This window comes from Tauraco erythrolophus, chromosome 9, assembly GCF_009769465.1.
Source record: "Tauraco erythrolophus isolate bTauEry1 chromosome 9, bTauEry1.pri, whole genome shotgun sequence".
NCBI lineage: Eukaryota > Metazoa > Chordata > Aves > Musophagiformes > Musophagidae > Tauraco > Tauraco erythrolophus.
Window position 1 is genome coordinate 20,022,639 of NC_141473.1, and position 18,524 is coordinate 20,041,162.

General features: G+C 51.6%; 1 protein-coding gene across 1 annotated transcript; it reads right to left on the bottom strand.

The window, feature by feature from the left end:
• Window positions 1–931: 931 nt before the first annotated feature.
• On the bottom strand, window positions 932–7,057 carry TMEM72 (transmembrane protein 72). Its single transcript, XM_086617004.1, is given in 9 exon segments — window positions 932–961; window positions 963–1,202; window positions 1,204–1,395; window positions 1,566–1,636; window positions 1,639–1,668; window positions 1,671–1,714; window positions 2,451–2,522; window positions 2,948–3,014; window positions 6,988–7,057. Coding segments are annotated over 9 exon segments (816 nt in total).
• Window positions 7,058–18,524: the final 11,467 nt, after the last annotated feature.

Genomic DNA, 18,524 nt, shown 5'->3' on the forward strand with positions numbered 1-18,524 from the left:
GGGATGAGTTGAACAGGAGAGAAATGCATGATCATAGGCGGATGATCCTCAAAGGGCAGAAAATACGGTAGGATTAAGCCAGAGGCAAAGGTTCAGGGAAGTGTTGTCATGGAGGAGACTGGTGGTACAGGGTTGTAACTTTATTATTGCCTTTGCCCTCTGGGGCCCATCATAAACACACATGGGGAGTTACACCACAGTCTGCTGTGCCAGCACGGCACTGAATCTGATGACCTGAGCTGCCACATCGTTCCGAAGCTCTTCTATCTCTAGAGGGCTGTCAGGGCACAGGACACCAGGAAGCCCCAGGGACCTCCCTGCTCCTGCATAGGTGTCCCCAAGGCCAGAAGTGATGTCCCTCCTGGGCTCAGCGTGTCTCATGGGAGGTCTCTCAGCCCCAGGGGTGTACTGGTTCCAGCCCGCCTCTGAAATGATGTTTTGGCCGGCCTGGGCCAAACGTGCTGCAGGTGCTGCGAGGGAACCTGCGGTGCCCTGTGCTCAGTGTGTCCCAGCACTGAGCTCTGCAAGGTGCAGCAAGGGCAGGAGCGGGCACTCCCCTCCTCCAGCCTACTGCTGCCTCATGGCAGGCACACGCCGTGGCTGTGAAGCCAGGCGGGAGCAGCCACTGTGGAGTGCAGTGCATAACAGAGGGGTGACCCACTCGTGAGGCCATGGGAGCAGAAACCTTGGCATCATCCTGGCACCGTCCTGCCTGACCCACTGCCTGTCCCCTGGGCCACTGGCCCCGTCACACAAGGCCTTGGGCCATGCAGTGCGGGCAGCACCTCTTCAGGGAGTGGCACAGTTGTCACCTTGGTGGCAGGGGGGCAAGGAAGGCCACTTCTTGGGGTCCTTTGGCTGCTGGAGCAGCAGGGAGAGATGGCAGTGCCAGGGATAGCAGGTCTGTCCCGTCCTCGCTCCTGCTGAGGGCTCAAAAGAGGCCCGTGGAGCTGAGGGGAGCAAAGGATGATGGGGGCATCGGGCGGGGCAAGGATGGGTGTTGTGTCCGATGTGGTCTCTTCGGCCTCACTCTCCACATCCTCCAAGCTCTCGCTGACAGAGGGGATGATCTGCACCACCTTCTCCTGGAAGTGCACTTGCTTGCGTGGGGCTGGCAGGGCAGCGGGTTGGGCAGGACCTAGGGGGGCTAGGCTCCTGTCCGTGCTGCCCTTCAGGATGCTCTTCACGTGGCCCAGCAGCGAGCCGGTGCTGCTCCCTCTGGGCCCCAGGGAAGGTGTAGGTCTGCTCAGTGTCACCAGCGATGGTTGGGGCTGCCATGGCAGCAGAAGGGTCCACGTACTGGTCCGCCTGAGGATGCGTCTCTTTGTGCCCTGGGACTCCTCCTCCTCTGCTCAGCAGGAAGTAGGCCAGGGCTGTGAGCACCAGCCATGGACCCTGTGGAGAAGGCGTGCTGGCTGAGGGCCAGGGCATGGCGAAGAGCTCACCAAGCAGCGCTTGATCTAGCTAGCTCAGCACCGCCTGCAGCCAGCCAGCACCCTGCACATCCCCACCCTCTCTGGCCCTCGATAGACCATGCTCATCCACACTACTGCCCACCCCAGCACAGGCTCCTCACCAGGGATGGTGACGTGCCAGACGAGGACAGGGTGCAGGAAGCAAGCCACTGAGAGCAGTGGTACCCCAGGAATTTCTGGAAGCTCCCGGGTGTCTAGCTCGCTTCCAGCAGGCCTGTGCCAGGGAATCAGGCTCATATCTGGGAAGAGAAACAGAGGTCCTTGTGGGATGAGGCACCAAGCACAGGATTTGACAAATAAGATTTGACCTGACCATCACCCATCTACATGTGCAGATCCTCAGTTTGGTTTTCCAGGAAACTGGTGCGTTGGTCAGGGAAGATAAGCAAAGACTGAGCCTCTTCCATGGGAAGAAGAGGCCAGAGGCTGCATGTGCCAGAGGTCAGCATGTCAGGCCATCCCTCCTTGGTATGTTTGCCCACTTGGCCACTAGTTGAGCACCTATTAGCTCCAGTAGGGTGTCGTCTCCAAGCTATCAGGGCTTTTGAGTTTATGCTAAAAGACAGCAGAAGTGCTCAGCATCAGAGAAGTACATAAGGGTTTTCTACATTTTAACTTAAACTTCTGCACTGTCTCTGGGAGGGAGCTGCAGCTCATCCTGGCGATCTGGCTCTTCCCTCAACTCCAGCCCCTTGCGGGGCTTATACCCTGTGTTAAGCAAATGCTGCAAATCAGAGTTTGTTGTGCTGATGCTCAGCAAATTACGGCACAAGCTTGGGTTAAAACACAGGTTTAATTGGCTGTGGACATGGCCCCACTTACCTCCCCTCTGCCTGAGTGCACTTGCCATGACATTAGGGGCAGACCTTTGATCTGGCACTTGCAGCTCAACTGGGTCTGGTGTTGTCTGTAAGGAGCAAGTTGCCTTAGGGAGGTCCCACCAAGGCTGGAGAAGACTGGACAGGGTCTACTCACGTGAAGCACATCTCCAGGAACAAACTGATAAAGAAGAAGCCTTCACAGACAGTAACTGCAGCCCCTGAAAAACTGAAAGGCAGAGCTGTCAGGGCGACAGGACTGGTCTTGAGTATGCTTTCCAGGTGGTAGAAAGGGCATAGAGGGCCAGGATTTACTATTCAGTTCACAACAGAGTCTGTGTGCTGGGATCTGAACACTCTGCTCTGCTGGTTTGTGGAGGAGAGCTCAAAACCCTTCTGTCCCTGGGGGATCAGCTTGCAGCCAGTGTCCCCTCTGGCCTGCCTGAGTCTGCAGGAGCATGGGTGATGCAGTAGCATCACTTTCTCTAACAGAAATAGTTTACTTTTCTGAAACCTAAATATGGAGATCTGAATTCCCCAAAACCTTGGACACTGCTCCCTGCTGCTGTTGCAGTCTAGTCTGGTGCTACACATAGTGGAGGAGTCAAGCGCATCACCCCTGCCAACTCTGACTTCAAGGGCAAAAATACTCACAGCAGATAGAAAGCCAGGCTTTTGAACTGTCCTCGCTGCAGAGTTTCTACGCCCACACCGATGAGCACTAGAAAGAGAAGGTAGGAAAGATGCTGACTGCAGGATTGGTTCCCGACTCTCTGGTGCCCTATCAGCATCCAGGATCAATGCCCCAGTTTCCCCAGAGGCTTGTGAGGCTTCTCCTCACATGCTGTGCAGTATGTTAGGACTGCCAGCACCAGTGATTCATGCTGACACACCAACCCAGAAGGGTCAGAGCTGAATGCTGGCCTTGACATATAGCCCAGAAACCATCCCAGCTGCATCCCTATCACAGCAGCCTTGCCACAGCGTGGGCTGGGGAGAGGTACTCTGGGGATACCAGCTGGCCTTGGACAGCTAGGGGAGGTGAGCAGCAATGTCCTGTGTCCCTTCCACCCCCTGCCACGCCACTCCACCACAGCTGCCATAGGGACTTCTGTCCTGCTTTCCTATCCACCTCTGTCCCCTCCTGGTCTGGGGACCTCTCTGCCCAGGTCCCCCAGTGCCTGCCAGCCTCACTCTCCTGCCCTCCCTGCTTGCCCAGGCCTGTTGCACCCAACACGTTGGCTGCAGAGCAGCAGCAGGATGAGAATCATGCCAGCTGCCTTTGCAAAGTGCTGTAGCCATGGCACCAAGATCCTTTGCTAGCCAAACAGAAAAACATATAATGGGAGCAGCAGATTAAAACCAGGGAATGAACGTCCCCTCAGTGCCCTGGCCAGCACAGCACACTGGGGAGTCAGTTTGAGGGGATTAAGAGTATTAGAGAGGCTAAAATCTTCCCTAGACTGGCTGTTGGGAGCCAATAGCTTCAGGGAATGGAAAATTTCCTTCAACATCCTTCAATTCCCCACAAGACTATTTCCAAAATGGAACAGAAATGAAGTTCCTTGCACCAGCTATAGCAAGTTGGTCGGTACATGACTGGCCGGTCATGGTGGACACATGCCAGTGGCGTGGAGCTAAGCAGAGCCCAGATCTCATGGCCAGTGCCATCGCTCTAGGCAGTCACTGCACTTTTGTCCACACTTGATGTCTCCACATCTCATCGAGCAGTCCCTGCCCATCCACTGGTGCTCAGGAAGTTCACCACTGGTGCTGCTCAGCGCATGCTGGCCAAAGCGTGAGGTGCTGGCTGGCTTCATCTATCTGAGCTGTGGTTTGTCCCAGCTGGGGAAGGGTATCAGGCTCCCAAACAGGGATGCAGACCAGTGTCCATCAAGCCCACGAGGTGGGTCAATGTCCAGGGTCTGTGCCTGAGCACACAGCTCTCCTGTCACTGGGGTGCTGCGGTCTCGTTTTGGTTCCCTGTGTTACCTGCAGATGCCAGCTCCTGTCAGCCAGAGGAACACATGGGGCCCATGTGCCACCTCCTCCATGGAGGCTGCCTCTCCAGCCCTGAGCAGAGGCACTGGGAAATCAGTTCATCAGAGGGCTGTGAAGCTGTGTGAGTTGTGTAATCCTACATGCAAAGTATTGTCCTTTGCTATCTTGTGACTGAGAACCTTTCTTTATAATCCCTACAAACGTTGAGTTCACTCATTCATTCATTCATTTCCAGTGGATGAATGCAGAATTCAACAGCTGGCTATTATGCTCGAGTCTCTGCTCTGGATGGGAAGGTTTCCTCATTTTGCACAGCTTCTGCTTTATCCGCAAAGCTGTTTGGATGAAGAATCTGCAAAAACCAAAGGGCTGTTTCCAAGGTGTTGTTTGGACCAGTTGCTATGTTGATTTGGATCTTATCCAAGCCATGTGGCTAAAGGCACATGATTAGGAATTAAATGGTTGAAAGCATGAGAATTAAGAAATAAGAAAGGACTCTCTCCTAGATGTGGAAATCACAAGGCCTAAAACCTCTGAACTACAGCGATGCCCAAACACTGCAGCGAGTTGCAGGGCTGTTTGATCACTCTTTGCTAGCTCACCATGAGGCTCTGCTGACTGCAGGGCTGTCTGGTTTCTCAGACACAAGAAACCCTGTAGCCACACCATTGCAGACAGTCATTACACTCCAGATTCCTGTGGAAAGTGGAGTTTTATGTTATGTGGGTAACCTTCTGCGTTTGCAAGCAGCTTATGGAGCTGGCCAGGCCTTCTCGGAATCAATTAGTGAGGCTGATGCACTTTCCTCTCCCTTTCTTTTTTTTTCCATACAAAACCCGTGGGATTCTCTTCTACATGGTTTCCATTTCATGCAAAAACCTCACACACCTCATCAGGCACTAAACACTGCATCAAGCTGTCTTCTTACTCCATTGAGACACATAGAGGAATAAAACACAGGCACCTCCCATTCTTCATGGGCCTTTTGGGAAAGTCAGGTAATACCGGGAATGCATCAGAACTACGGAAAAGCACAGAGATCAGTAGTGCAGCTGTCTACGCTCTGTGATGCTCGGCAGAGAGACAACTGCACTGCTCATTTCAAGAACTACAGAAAGAAGTGTGGGTGATGCAAAACGATGAAAAGAAAGAAGCAGGAGACAGATTATATTCCACTAAAACACTTCCAAATTGTAAACTGCTTTCAATTTTGTCACTCTAGCTTCAGTTTTCCTGTGGTAACAAGCTGATGTTTCTCCCAGGAAAGTCTCTGTGAGTTTCCTTGAAGCTTTAAAAGAGAATATAACCAGCATGGGACTCATGTGGGCCTGACGAGGATGGGGATGGAGAAGGGAAGAGATTTCCATGTGCTGCTTAAAGTTGTGTCCCAGCTCCTATCTGTTGCAGTCTCATTGTGATGTGCACTTATCTACCGGGAGTTTGTATAAACTCAGACACTCAAATCTCTGCCCTTTATCAGTCATTTAAAGCACATTCCAGAGCACAGCCTTCAACGTCCCAGCGGGGCTTTGGGTGTCCCTGGGGAACTGTGCTCTCTTCGGCTGCCCTGTGTGCTTTCTACTTTGCCCCTGACTGGAGCAAAGTGTCTCTCATAGCTGTCTGCAGTTGATAAAGGAAATGTGAAGGTAGGAGGGCCTGCTGTGACCTACTCCACAGTGTCTGAATCTGAAATTCCTGGGGGAGTGACACAGGAACCACAGGCACCACCTCAAGTCACCTCTCACCAGGAACCTATGGTTCACTCCTCCAGCCTTTAGGCAAATCAGGCACTTTGATCTCTGCTTTACTGATGGGGAAACTGAGGCAGAGAGCGCTGCCTGTCCTGTCCTGTCACAGCGAGTCAGCAGCAGCAGTGCCAGAGTGAACCCCTGAGCCCTCTGCATTAGCTGTTTCCCCACGTCCCACCAGAGATGCCCCATGTGAGAGGGTATTCACCATAGTTCATTCCTTCTGGGCGAGACACTGTGCCTGAGACATCTGTCTCAAAACACCTGCATTTCACCTGAAATCAAGTGCTCTAATGTGTCACCAAACCCAGGGACGCTGGTCCCAAGCAGCCCCTGGCAGCGGGTGAGAGGATACAACTAGCCAGGTGGGTGAATTTATGATGTTTGTACTGCAGCTATAACCTGAACTGCTTCCTGAGCCTACTCCATGATGGGTTGCTAGAGAGGCAGAGCAGCACTTTGGCAGTAACTGTGCCGTGATGGCTGGGACCTCGCCATCCTGCCTGGCACAGGACATCTCACTGTGTACAGCACAAGGAGCTCCTCCTTCGTTTTCACATCCCACAGAGCAGCCTGGCAGTTTTGCGCAGCCATGATTATCCTGCTTTTCAGTCTCATTCTCCTCTTGCCTGTGCCCATGTCTGTTTTACAAGGATCTAATTTAGTTTTCTTTTCTGTTTGTGCTTTAGCTTGCTCTCTGCCATACTGAGTGCTGCCTCTGCCTTTCTGATGTCTCTCTGTGCCTCCCACAGCATTTGAAAAGAGCCTGGCTGGACACCCAGCACTCTCCCTCCCTGGGTCCCAAAGCAAAAGTGAGCAGGTTTCCTTGTCCCCCTCACAGGATGGGCATCAGCTGCACTTGGCCAAAAGCAGGGAGACAGCTCAGGGGTCCTGACACCCACTCAGTGCCTTTTAGAGCCAAAGCAAAAGAGAGCTCACTCTTACCTGCTGCAGTGGAGATGCCCAGCAATCGGCAGGTGTACTCCAGGACGCTCCAAAACACCTTGTGCTGCATGGCGAAGAGATGAAGAGTGTGGTGCCAACCAGGCAGAAGCTCCTCTTCAGAGCTCCCACTTCATGTGTAGCCCAGCAGCTCCCAGCCACAGGCAGAGCCTCCAGCACCCAGGACCAGGACCAAGGGACCTTCCTGAAGGAGAGGGCAGAGCACACAAGCTGGCCACCGACACTGGGGCCTCCCAGGGGAAGGTGGTCGTAGAGCGAGCTGCCACCACGGGGAACCGGTCAGCACTGCTTCCTGCTGCTCCCACGGGGGCTGCAGAGTCTTGGCCTTTTCCTGCTTGCTAGCCGCTTGCTCGGTTGCTGGCCGGTGGTGATTAATGATTGGTAAGGGGGGGTGCGGCTTTGGAGCATTTGCACCCGGGGTGCTCGGCCTTTCCTGCTCCCGAGAAGGAGGCTCTGGAAGCCCAAGCTGATTAAATGCATGTGAAGTCATTAGTGCTGTGCAGCTCCCAGCAGGTTAACCATTTGTGAGGATGGCGATGTTTGCTCTTGGCGAGAGGGCGGCATGTTCCCGGCAAGTCACAAGGCTCCCGGGGCACCCCAGCCCTGCTGCCTCCCGCAGCCGAGCCCCCCCACGGCTGCTGCTCACCATGCAGGTTTTGCCAGGCTCTGACTAGTACGGCTTGGGCAGTGTCCGGGCTGATGTGCAAGCACAGGAACAAGGAGACCAGATCTGTTCCCAAGGGTCCTACACACCCAGGCCGACCGCAGCAGAGGAAATGTGTATTTCTCTTCTTGGAAACCTCAGTGAAGTGTATTTCTGTGTTGCAGTCACCAGAGCCATTTGAACACCACCAAGGCGGCACAAGTGTCCTGACACGTGGAATGGGGTGCATAGGTACTCTGACTTCTTTGTTTTGGATGTGGTAAACAACTCGGGGTCCTTGGCTTGTCTCCACAGGACACAACACTTCTGGAGGGGGGCATCGCTAGGCATGTCTGAAGGCCAAGATGGGACAGTGCTGGCCTGCTCTGGACCTCAGCCCCACATTCCTCTGTGCTTGAACATGGTGAATCTCACTGGGGGTCACCACTTCGGTCCCCACCTGTTGCTGTTGGGCGAAGGGGCAGTGTCAGGAGCAGTGTCGGGTCATTGCAGTCCAGGCAGGAGGGGCGCGTGAGCAACAGCACAGTTTCGGTGGGCAGCGCGGATGTCTGGTGCCCACGGGGCCATGGGTGCACAGGTCGGTGGGCTCACCTCGTGCTGCTGCCATCGTCGGGCGAGTCGCGGCCGCCCCGGCCCCTCGCTGTGCTTTCCATGAAGCCGGCAGCGGTGTGGGCAAAGGGCTGGGTGAATCATGCTCAGCTCACCATAGACAGCCCTGCCAGGAGGCAGTAACCGGCCAAGCCTGTCTCCTGTGATCCCTTCTGACCTGCCTGAGACCACAAAACTGCGTTGTACTCTCGTGTCCCGGGGATAGAGACGGCTTGGTCCAAGGGCACAGTGACAGCTTTTCTTCCACAGGGTCTTGGTCTGTATTTCAAACTGGAATTTTCCCAGGACAGCCAAATGCTTGAGCTTATAAAATAGGTCCCTAATTCCTGTAAATAGCTGCAGATAGTGTTTTTCTGAACACTTACAAGTTGACGGGTGGTAGGGATTTTGCAGTGGGCAATGCTGACAGGGTGTGGGGACAGAGCACATTTTCCATGTGAAAAATGGAAAAGCCCACTGGAGAAGGGCTTCCAGAGCACTCCGAGGGGCAGTGCTGAATAGTGCAAACCCAAAATGTGTCTTTCCTTGCAGCACCAGCACTGCCTTTGTGTGTTCCCATTTCCTCTTGTCCTCCCACAGCACTGCGAGTGTTTGAAGGAACTACGGATTTTCCACAACTGATGACTCATCGGTGTGTCAAAACTTCCTATTCAAGAGAGACTCAAAGAGGGAAACAGAGGCAAGCCAGCGGGAAAGGTCACCCAAAGGCTGGGGAAGGGCCCAGCCGGGGCACCCTACCGCCCTGCCTGCTGTTGCTGGGCACCGCCTGGATGATCCCTGTGCCCTCTCACAGCGCCCCGCTGCAGGCTCCAGGAGCAGCGTCTGTTCCAGAAATCACCAAACCAGCTTAAGAGCCCTGAGGTTGTGCAGTCTGGATGCTTTTTTCCCTTGCTGTCTGTCTTTTTTTGTGTTTTTTTTTTTTTTTTTAACATTTGTGTATTGAATTTCAGGTGTTTCTTTACCAACATGAAAGCTAGAAAACTACTTAAAAAGCATACAGATGCAAGGAAGACATAAGAGCCTTTCAGAATCACTTAGAGCCATGAGCTTAGGCTTGAAGAAAAGCAGCAAACACCACAGTGCAATCCTGAGCACTGTGAGCACCCACTCTTCAGCAGCACCCGGCACCTCTCAAGGCAGCAAGCCGCTGTCTTCTCCCATGGTGGGGGTCCCTGTTGCCAACAGGGGCAGTGCAGTGTGCAGGGCTGTTACTCTGGAACTCTTATTACACTGCACTGAGCTCTCACCCAGAAACTAAATAAATGACTTTGTCTAAGTGCCCTTGACAGTAATGTTTCCTTTCTGGAGAGGAACAAGCCCCAGGGTTTAAAATAAATGTAAATTTATAAGTGGTGGTGGTGGAGGAACAGAATCTATTTGGTACAGGCAGATTAATACATTAACAGTTTAAACCTCCTGTCTCCCTTCCATGGTCCCTTACCTATTGCCCAAGCTTCATCCTCTGAGTGAGCCTACATAAGCCTTCCTGAGGGTCTTTGTCCCCCATCTAGAAGACTTTCAGCCTGGGGTAACTTAAGGGCTCCTCCACTCACTGTTCATTGGTGCGCTAGTGCTTCTCTTACTCTAGTGCCCAGGAGAGGAGCATGGAGAGAGCAGGACGGGTATCCTCAGACTTGCGCTGTACCAACACTCCTTTAGCAGCTCCTTCCTTCCATTTAGGATTTTTTTTGCTAATGCTCCTACAAAGCAACCTCACATGAACTTGATTTTTCTTGGTAGAGGGGTCCATTCTCCTTCTGCCTCTGTTCAAGTGGGTAAATGATACCCTCAATGAAAGTGCGAGACATTTGAGTGTGTTTTGGTGATTTTTTTAGGAATGTGTTTATGCAGTCAGAAGAGGACTGAGAACTTACAACCTTAGAGGAGTTTAATAACCTGTAACCAACACTACAAAACCTATGCACCAGCACAGCCTGTTCTGAGACACGTAATTGCAGTGGTCCCCACTGCACATTAAGCCACTTCTCTCGCACAGAGGCTTGCCGTTTGCACTTTGGCTGCCAGCCAGGATTCACATTTACAGGCTGCTTCCAGTGATACACAGGTTGATTTGAGAGGATTTTATTTCAGTGTTAGAGTTTCATGATGATGTTAGACCTCATCTTCATCTCTCCCTTCTCACACTTTACTCAAGTCATTTTGCTGTGGCATGGCCACTGTGGCTGTTCTTCTGTAATTAAGGCCACAGTGCAGTGTCTGTGCTGAGTGGTCGCCCTTGGAAGGCTGTGGGGAAGCAGCACACACCTCATGCCTTGCCTCTGTGAAACAGTGCTGTTGCAAGAGTGCTGCTGTGAGTGCAGGTTCCCGTCACGGGGCGTAGGGCACCACAAGCTGTCCTCTGACAGATACCTATGGGAACATGCTTGACTTATCAGCTATTGTCACTCCCTGTCCATCGTGTAAAAACAGTTCCCAAACTGCCTTGCACAATGCTCTAGAAATTTATTGCTGCTATTCCTTTCTCTAAGCCCTCAGCAATAACCACCATGTCAAGCAACCTTGCTTGGCAGCCTTTGTCCTCTCTGAGCAGTAACAGCAGAGGCGGGATCTCCCTCCACCAACGTGTCCATCTGAGACAGACTGAGATCAATACTGTCCCTCGGCTGCCGAAGGGCAGCAGCCAGAGGCAGCTGCTCAGAACCTTTGCAGTGGTGCCATGTGCTGCCTCCCTGTGCCTTCCTCCTTCCACCAGGTCACCTGTCATGGAAAGGAAACAGATTTTCATGATAGCTGGCTGATGTTACATGGACCCAGTAGACTGGAAGCAGCAGTGAACTGCAGCTGTGGTTTCACTGGGTGCAAACATCTCCTTGCAGTTAGCAGGAGTTTCGCTCTGCCTGGTATCACCGGCTTTCCAAACCAGCCTGAGTGAACAGAGAGCATCCTGAGGGGAGCATGGCAGACCTCCCTCTTCTCTTGGGGCAGGGAAAAAATATGGCACTGGAGTGCCTGAAGCCACACAAACATTAATGCTGGAGAGAAAATCTTAAGTGTGTTCCCTCTTCCTTTGCTGTGATCACTAAATCACGTCCTCTGGAGTTTGCAGAGCCAGGGCCGCACCGCAAGCCACGCTGGGGATGCCCGGCAGGGGACAGCAGGATCCCACCACTGCAGAAGGCAGCTGCACCAGCCCTCAGCAAGGCTGCGATGAAAGAGCACCATAAACTTTTACTGCCTGAACAAGAAGAGCACGGTAGACACCACACGGATCTGAAGGGGGCTGGGGAGAGCCCGGAGCCGCAGTGAACATGAATCAATAACTAGCCTGTTTTGCTTTATGCTCTGTGATTAAAGGGTGTCTGACGTGCTGCGGAACACTCCTCTGCTCCTCTGGCAATTTCCCACCCTGCCAGGGATGGGGTGAAGGCTCAGCAGTACACTGCCCCCATTTTCCCCCATCAGGACAGCCAGCCCTGGAGGCCATTGGTGGCACAGTCCCAGTGCCACAGGCTGGGATGGCAGAGAGGGCGAGCTGGAGGGGCTGGTGAGGAGCCTTTGTGCTCACACCTCTCCTGGGGACCTTCCCTCTGCTGGCACGGATGGAGGGGCTCTGCGTTTCTGGCAGGGCCAGGCCTGGCATTTGCACAGGCTGTGCCTTGTGCTGGGCAGTGGCCCAGGATGAGCTGTCATCCAGGTGTCTGGCGTCAATAAAGCTCATCACATTGTGGTGTGGGATGGTGTGGGGGTGCCGCGGGGGCAAGGGGACAGAGGCTGGTGCCTCTGTGGCAGAGACGATCTTAAACAGAAACTGCACGTGGGACCACATTCGATGTACTTGTGGGGATCTTACAGACCTCTACAGCACCAATATCACTCTCTGGTGGATGAGGGCCAAGGGTCCCAGTAGGCTGTGCCTCTGACTTGCTGGTGACTCCTGCTTTCCCCGTGAAACTTAAAAGCCTCCTCCCCCTGACCCCAGATTAACTCCCCTTGCTGGGAGGGGACCTCCCAGCATGTCAGCATAAACTTCCCTTCTCCTATTCGGTCACCTCTTTGACACCAACCTTAGAGGCTTTCCAGAAAGTGGACTAAGACTGGCTCCCTGCAGCAGCATGTGAGGGGCTCCTGGCTGGCCATCCCCCAGGGCTCTGCTCTGCTCAGGACAGCTGGGATCAATGCCCATCCCAGTGCCACCCCGCTCAGACTGTGTAGGCTGGGCACTGTGCACTGAGCTTGCAATATTTTACATAATAATTGGCAGAGAGGTGTGTGATCAAGATGTACACGTATGTGCGTGTGTATGTTTGCATGTATGCACTGAAAACCCATACGTGTGTCTTAAACCAAGCTGTAATAACCAGAACTATCAAAAGCAGATTTATTTACTATGTATCTGATCTCCAGTTCAGTAGCAGGGGTCCCAGAGGTTGATGCTCAGCTCCCAGAACCATACAATTATGCAAGACTCTCCATGAAACCCCATTTCTAGCTCACAAAGTTGCAAAAAGAGATTTAAAACACAGAGAAAAGAAAATTTCCAAGTGAAAAAGTCTTTGTTTGCTATTATTGGTAGTATTACTTCTAATTGCATGATTTAAACTCATGATCTTTGGGGGATGACGGTAAAGCTAAACCAGGAATGCCACAGTGGAATGAGGGAGAGGAGACACCAGGAGAGCTGAGACTAAGTTCAAGGCACGAAGTTCAAGGCTAAACCCCAAGGAAAGGAATGCCTCCAATCTCACTGCTTCTCAGCTGCCTGTGAATTTCTTTGCTCACAGCAGAGTGTGAGTGGTGAGGAAGGCTGAGACAGGAGCGGGGCTGGGAGCTGCAAAGTGCTGTGGAGATGGCAAAGCCCTGACAGGGACAGGGATGCCTCCTCAAACCAACGAGGGCGATGCCAGCCAGCAGCATGCACAAACCACCTGTCCAGGCAGGTATGTGGTCAGTGCACCAAGCAGTGGGCTGCTCCGTGTCACAGACACGAGCCCTCTCCAGTGGGACTACCTCCGCGGTACCCAGGGGCAGCACAGCAAAGGAGCTGGTCTCCACCATCTGCTCAGTCCTTGCCTCCACTTAGAGGGAGCAGGGCAAGGGGAAGTCTGGGTGTGATGGGGTTGCTGTGGTGTGCCTGGGGCAGAGGGAGCAGAGCTCAGTGCTGGGCTTGGTGGCGAGGACTCAGGGACCTCATCTGTCTACTTTGAGAATCTCTGGTCTTCAAGAGCCTGATCTTGGCTCTCAGGTGGATGACAGGAGATATCAACTTGGAATGTAAAGAGGGAAAGGAAACATGAAGGAAGCTGTGTGTATGATCTTGAGGCATGACTACACCTTGCACAAGTCCTTGCATGTCCTCTATAGGCTTGCTGCCCCTTGGTTTCTGTCCTTTCTTGCAGGATTGTGGGCACGGTCGAACTCCCCTGCTTTGAGCTGCTCCCATAAGATGTCTGCGGGGACTTCAGACACGTTCAAAGATGAGCTGATGTGTCACATACACCCATGTTGCCCACATATGCAGGAACCCCCCACTGTGAAGCAGTCAGCCTGCTGCAGGACTTGGAGAGACTCGTCATGCTGAAGCTGGCATCAGTGACTCTGGATGGACTGCTACACTAAAAATAGATCCATCTCCTTTTTCCATAGAGTCTGCATGTCTGGGCTGAAGTCTAAAACACTCCCAGAGTACATTGAGTTTCACATGACAAAGGCCTCCTAGCAGGTGGGTACTGTTTAAGAGGCAGCTAGAAGTGCTTGGTGAGGCAGACACAGGCAGAGCAAATGGAAAAGTCTATGCTTAGGATCACTTACTGCAATAGAGACGCAGCTTGTGGTCTGGATGCGAAGGCCATGGATTTCAGCCCTGTGGGAGGATGTGATTCATGTATGCACACATCCACATTTCCCACTGGCACAGAGAAATTCCTCACTCCACAGGAAGTCCCATGGGACTCGAGTGATCAAACAGGGAGGTGAATAAGGGGCTTGAAAGACTCATCTCCCCCTTTAATTATAACATTTTGTTTATAACTGTGGGCTGTAGTAAAAGAAGTCCAGTCCCACTCCACAGGTAAAAGAAAGCACAGAGCTCAAGGGGTGCCAAGATAACTACACAGGAGCAGTGCAGAGGCAGAAAAATTACCCATGAGGTACTCCAGAGCAGCCTCATCCTATTTGTACATAGCTGAAGAAGAGATGAAATCAATCACACATATTCTCTCTGAATCAGCAGTTCAGCTGCTGTTGGGATTCCTGAATAAAAATTGTAGCCTGCTCCTGAGGCCAGCCAATTCCTTCCTCAGTAGCTGCCAGTTGATATGAGCTCTGGGCTGTCACACTAGAAGGTGTTTGAACTGCTGGCCAAGCTGTCCAAGGCTCCATCTCCCCTCTTCCAACTTCTCCATCCCTTCAGCCCCTCCCTATGAAAACACTGCTAACATGAGCTGTCACTCCAGGAGACAGCAACTTGTAGCAGCAGTGCAGGAGACACGTGCAGGGGTGAGAGGGTGTTCACAAGGAGTTGCTTTCCCTGGAGAAGCACGACATGTTATAGTGTACTATATATGCAGACTGACTCTCATCATCAAGACCCGACAACCTGGCCAACAGGAGTGCTGTGTCGACATAAAGTAAACGCTCATAGTTCTTCTATTGCACTGACTCATTTCCATTTTGAATGGGGAAACTGAGGTAGAGTGATACCTTGATCCAGACAGTGTCACACAGCATGCCAACAGCACAGCTCACTTGAGGACGATGAATCTTACCTGCCTGTCAATGAGTCTGCACATCTCTTGTGAAATCCGATGGTAGCTCTCAATCAAAAAAGATACTCAGCTGAAGTGAAACCCAGATGAACACAACTAATTCACAGGACTCCAAATAAATGCTAAAAGTTGTGCTGTGACGGTGAAGAGTGAGATCCACCTTTGTGCAGAGCGAGTCTGTAACAAGGCTGACACACCACCTTAATAGCACAGAATAAAGCTGGTGGTTTAGTCATTCCTATACAGAGAGGAATTGCCACCACAGGAGGAAATGCAGTGGTGTAAAAGGAGCTCACAAAGAGATCAAATATTCATGTGCAGTCTCTTGGTCTGGAGTATATTTCATAAGGATGAATGGAGGAGGAGTATTTTATCAGCTAGTGGGAGGAGAGAACACTGGTAACTCAGTATAAACAAGCTCTGTGCATGAGGTTTAGCCCACAGACGTTTATACATCCATCAAAACCATTCGACTTTTTGCCCTCTTTTCTGGCAAAGGAGACTGGTAACTTCACCCTGCGTGGGAGCAAACAAGGTGTGCACAGCAGTGATTGATGCACCTGGTGTTTGAGACATACATCAAAGAGTCTGCTTGCTGCATTTCTGGGCCCAGTGAGCAATTTATAGAAGGGCTTATGCAGACAAATAACCAGAGAGATTTATGTGAAGCAACACAAAACACATGTTTTTGGCTGCAGAGATGTAGACATGTTCAAGGACTTGCAAGTTGTGTAGCTGAGGTTATTTGTGAAAATGTTCCTTTTCAGTAGAACATATTCTGGGGCTTCATTTTGCTTGGCATTGTCTCCAAAAGGCCACAAAGCAAACAAGCACAGCAAGATCCATCACCTCTTTTACTGTGTTGTCTAAAAGAGTTCCAAGTGTATAGGTTTAAAACCAGGAGGTTTGTCACGTCACCTCTAGCTTGGGCTGGGAATAGGAAGAGGCTGAGAGCAAGGAGAAGCAGCAGCAAAAAAGACAGACCTCCTGAAGATGGGGGTTGGATGAGGTTAGACGTGTCCCTGGAGGGACCCCAAATGCCAGCTCTCTGTCCCCCAGCCTAAGCACCGGGCATTGGGTCAGAAAAGAGGAGGCTTCCCTGCAAACTCTGTGACCCTGCCATGGCTAGTGTGATTTGGAGGGAGAAGAGAAGGCTGTCCTGGTTTCAGCTGGAAAGCTAGGGTGTAAACTTGAGTTTGTTCATCACACCAGATCTCCAGGTGTGAGTCTGTGGTAATGGGCAGAAGTTTCTGCCATGTATTATAGTTTTCTGGCTTGGGCATCCCCTGCAATTCTGGGTACCGCTGGCTGTGTTGCACCTCACTTTGCACTGAGGTCCAGTTCCTGAATCTGGTGTGGACTCTTCTGTGCTTGCTGAAAAGTAGAAGCAGGCTCAGTGCTGTGTTAGTGTGACAGTGAGCCAAAGCTTGGGTGTGCTCTTACTGCTGTCTCACCTTGTGAGCTTGCCCTCTTAGGTGGCCATGTGCCCTGGATCACCTTCCTCCCACCCCTTTACACCTGTAGGGAAGCACAGAGGACCATATTGGAGTCGGCAGCTTGATGAAGACCTCTTCAATCAGAAGACTCACTGTGGGACAGGTAGCAAAGTCATCCTCTAACCTAGCAGAGGATGTGCATCAGCAAGAGCTCACAGTTCACACATCCAGTCTCACCACACTACACGCAGCCCCTGGCACATCTGCTCGCTTGACAGAGGGTCAGATCCCCCACAGCCATGGGACATTGCACAGGAGATGGAGAGGCAGCTGTCTCACAGTCTTCTCCTGAAGGGCCTCCTTGACCTATTTTTCCAGCCTGAGCTGCTTCTCTTTCAGGAAGGAACAAGGGAGTTGCTCAAACAAATTATGCCCGACATGCCCCATATGACATGCACCCTGGTCAATACTAATGTACACATTTACCAGCAATAATAGTAAGACTGGAGAAATTCTTCCCCTTCTGGTTGCACACCACTCATTCACAAAAATTCCTCCCCACAAGCCCTCCTGTCTCCTGAACATCTTTCCTCCATGTCTCCATCTCCTGGTGCTGGAGGCAGATCTTAACACTGCCAGTAACTGGCATTTCCCACCCTAGGTAGAGGAAAAGATCATCTGTTTTAAGAAAAATTGTGACTGCTCCTAAATCTCAGGCTCCCTTTCTCTGTGCAGGAGTGCAAGGATAGGGATTTGTTTGGCAGTCAGCCTTCCCATCCATGGGAAAGGCCCCTTGCCCTAATATGTGCTCACCACATGGGCCATTTTATTTACATAGCTGGGTCCACATGTTTATATTTAGTATGTTTGAGAGGCCACCACAGACTTAATAAGCTAAAAAAGAGTATCGAAGAAGATGCAAGATATGAGTGAAAACTGAGGAGGCTGAAGGTAACTCCAGGGCTTGCTTGGCTGTGTGGTCATGAACGCCGGCATCTCCTGCTGTGAGGAAAAGGGCCCAGAAGTTGAGGTCACCTTTGGGTATGAACTTGGGTCAGATTCAGAGCCTTCTTTAAACATTCTCACTTGAATATGACTTGGCTTTGCCCTGCCCAGAAATTGCACAAATAATTCAGTCTCGTCCACCCAGTCTTACAGACTATAAGATGTCTATATATCTATCTATATAGAGCCAGTCTTACACTGATCTTCTCATTTTTGGTTACCACGTAAGTCTGACCAGAGTCAGGCCAGAGGTTTCTAGATGCAGTGCTTTAAGTCAGGCCTCTCATGTAAGCCCCTAGGAGATTTGCTGCCGTTCCCTCCATGCAAACCCCCTAGAAAGAGAAACCATGTGATGACAGTTGGGAGCCAATTACGCATTCCTAATCCTCCCTCACCCCTCGTGTCTGGTATGCATTTGTCTTCTTTTGTTTACTAGAAACACGCTGTGGGGCAGCATTTGCTTTTCAGTTGGGAATACTTATTAAAAATGAAACATTGGACAGGATCATTGCTTAATTGTTGTGGGCATGGTGCAGCTGCTGGGTTACCCTCTTCCGTTGTCAGCACCGAGATGGACGTTGAGGGCAGCAGGCCAAAGATCTGGTCTGCTCATGGGCAACAGGGTGGAGTTTGAGTAATGGCTTGAGACCAGATTTTGGTGCCACATAGGAAGTAACTTGTCTCAGATTTGCCTTTGTCTTCTTCACAGGGAACGTTTGCATAAAGGTGGTCAAAATAAACCTTGGAAATAACATTTATTATTCAGAAGTTCAGGTGGGAGGTGAACAGGCTGCAGCAGAGGATCTTCTGTGAATGTGGTCCTGCTGGGCTGGTGCTACAGCTCATGGTATATTTTTGAGCCAGAATTGCAGCAAAAAACAGAATAAAATCTCCAAAGATGCAAGAAATTTTCTTACAATGTGTCGTGGGCTTTGAGGTACCAGGGAATGAGCCCTGCCCCTCCGATCCTGCTGTTGCTTGGTGCCTGGGTTTGGAGGTATGGATGTGTGCCCAGAGCAACTGTGCTGCCTCCTGGGTTGCCTCTTTTTTGATCTTGGTGGTTCCAACCAAACTGATCAC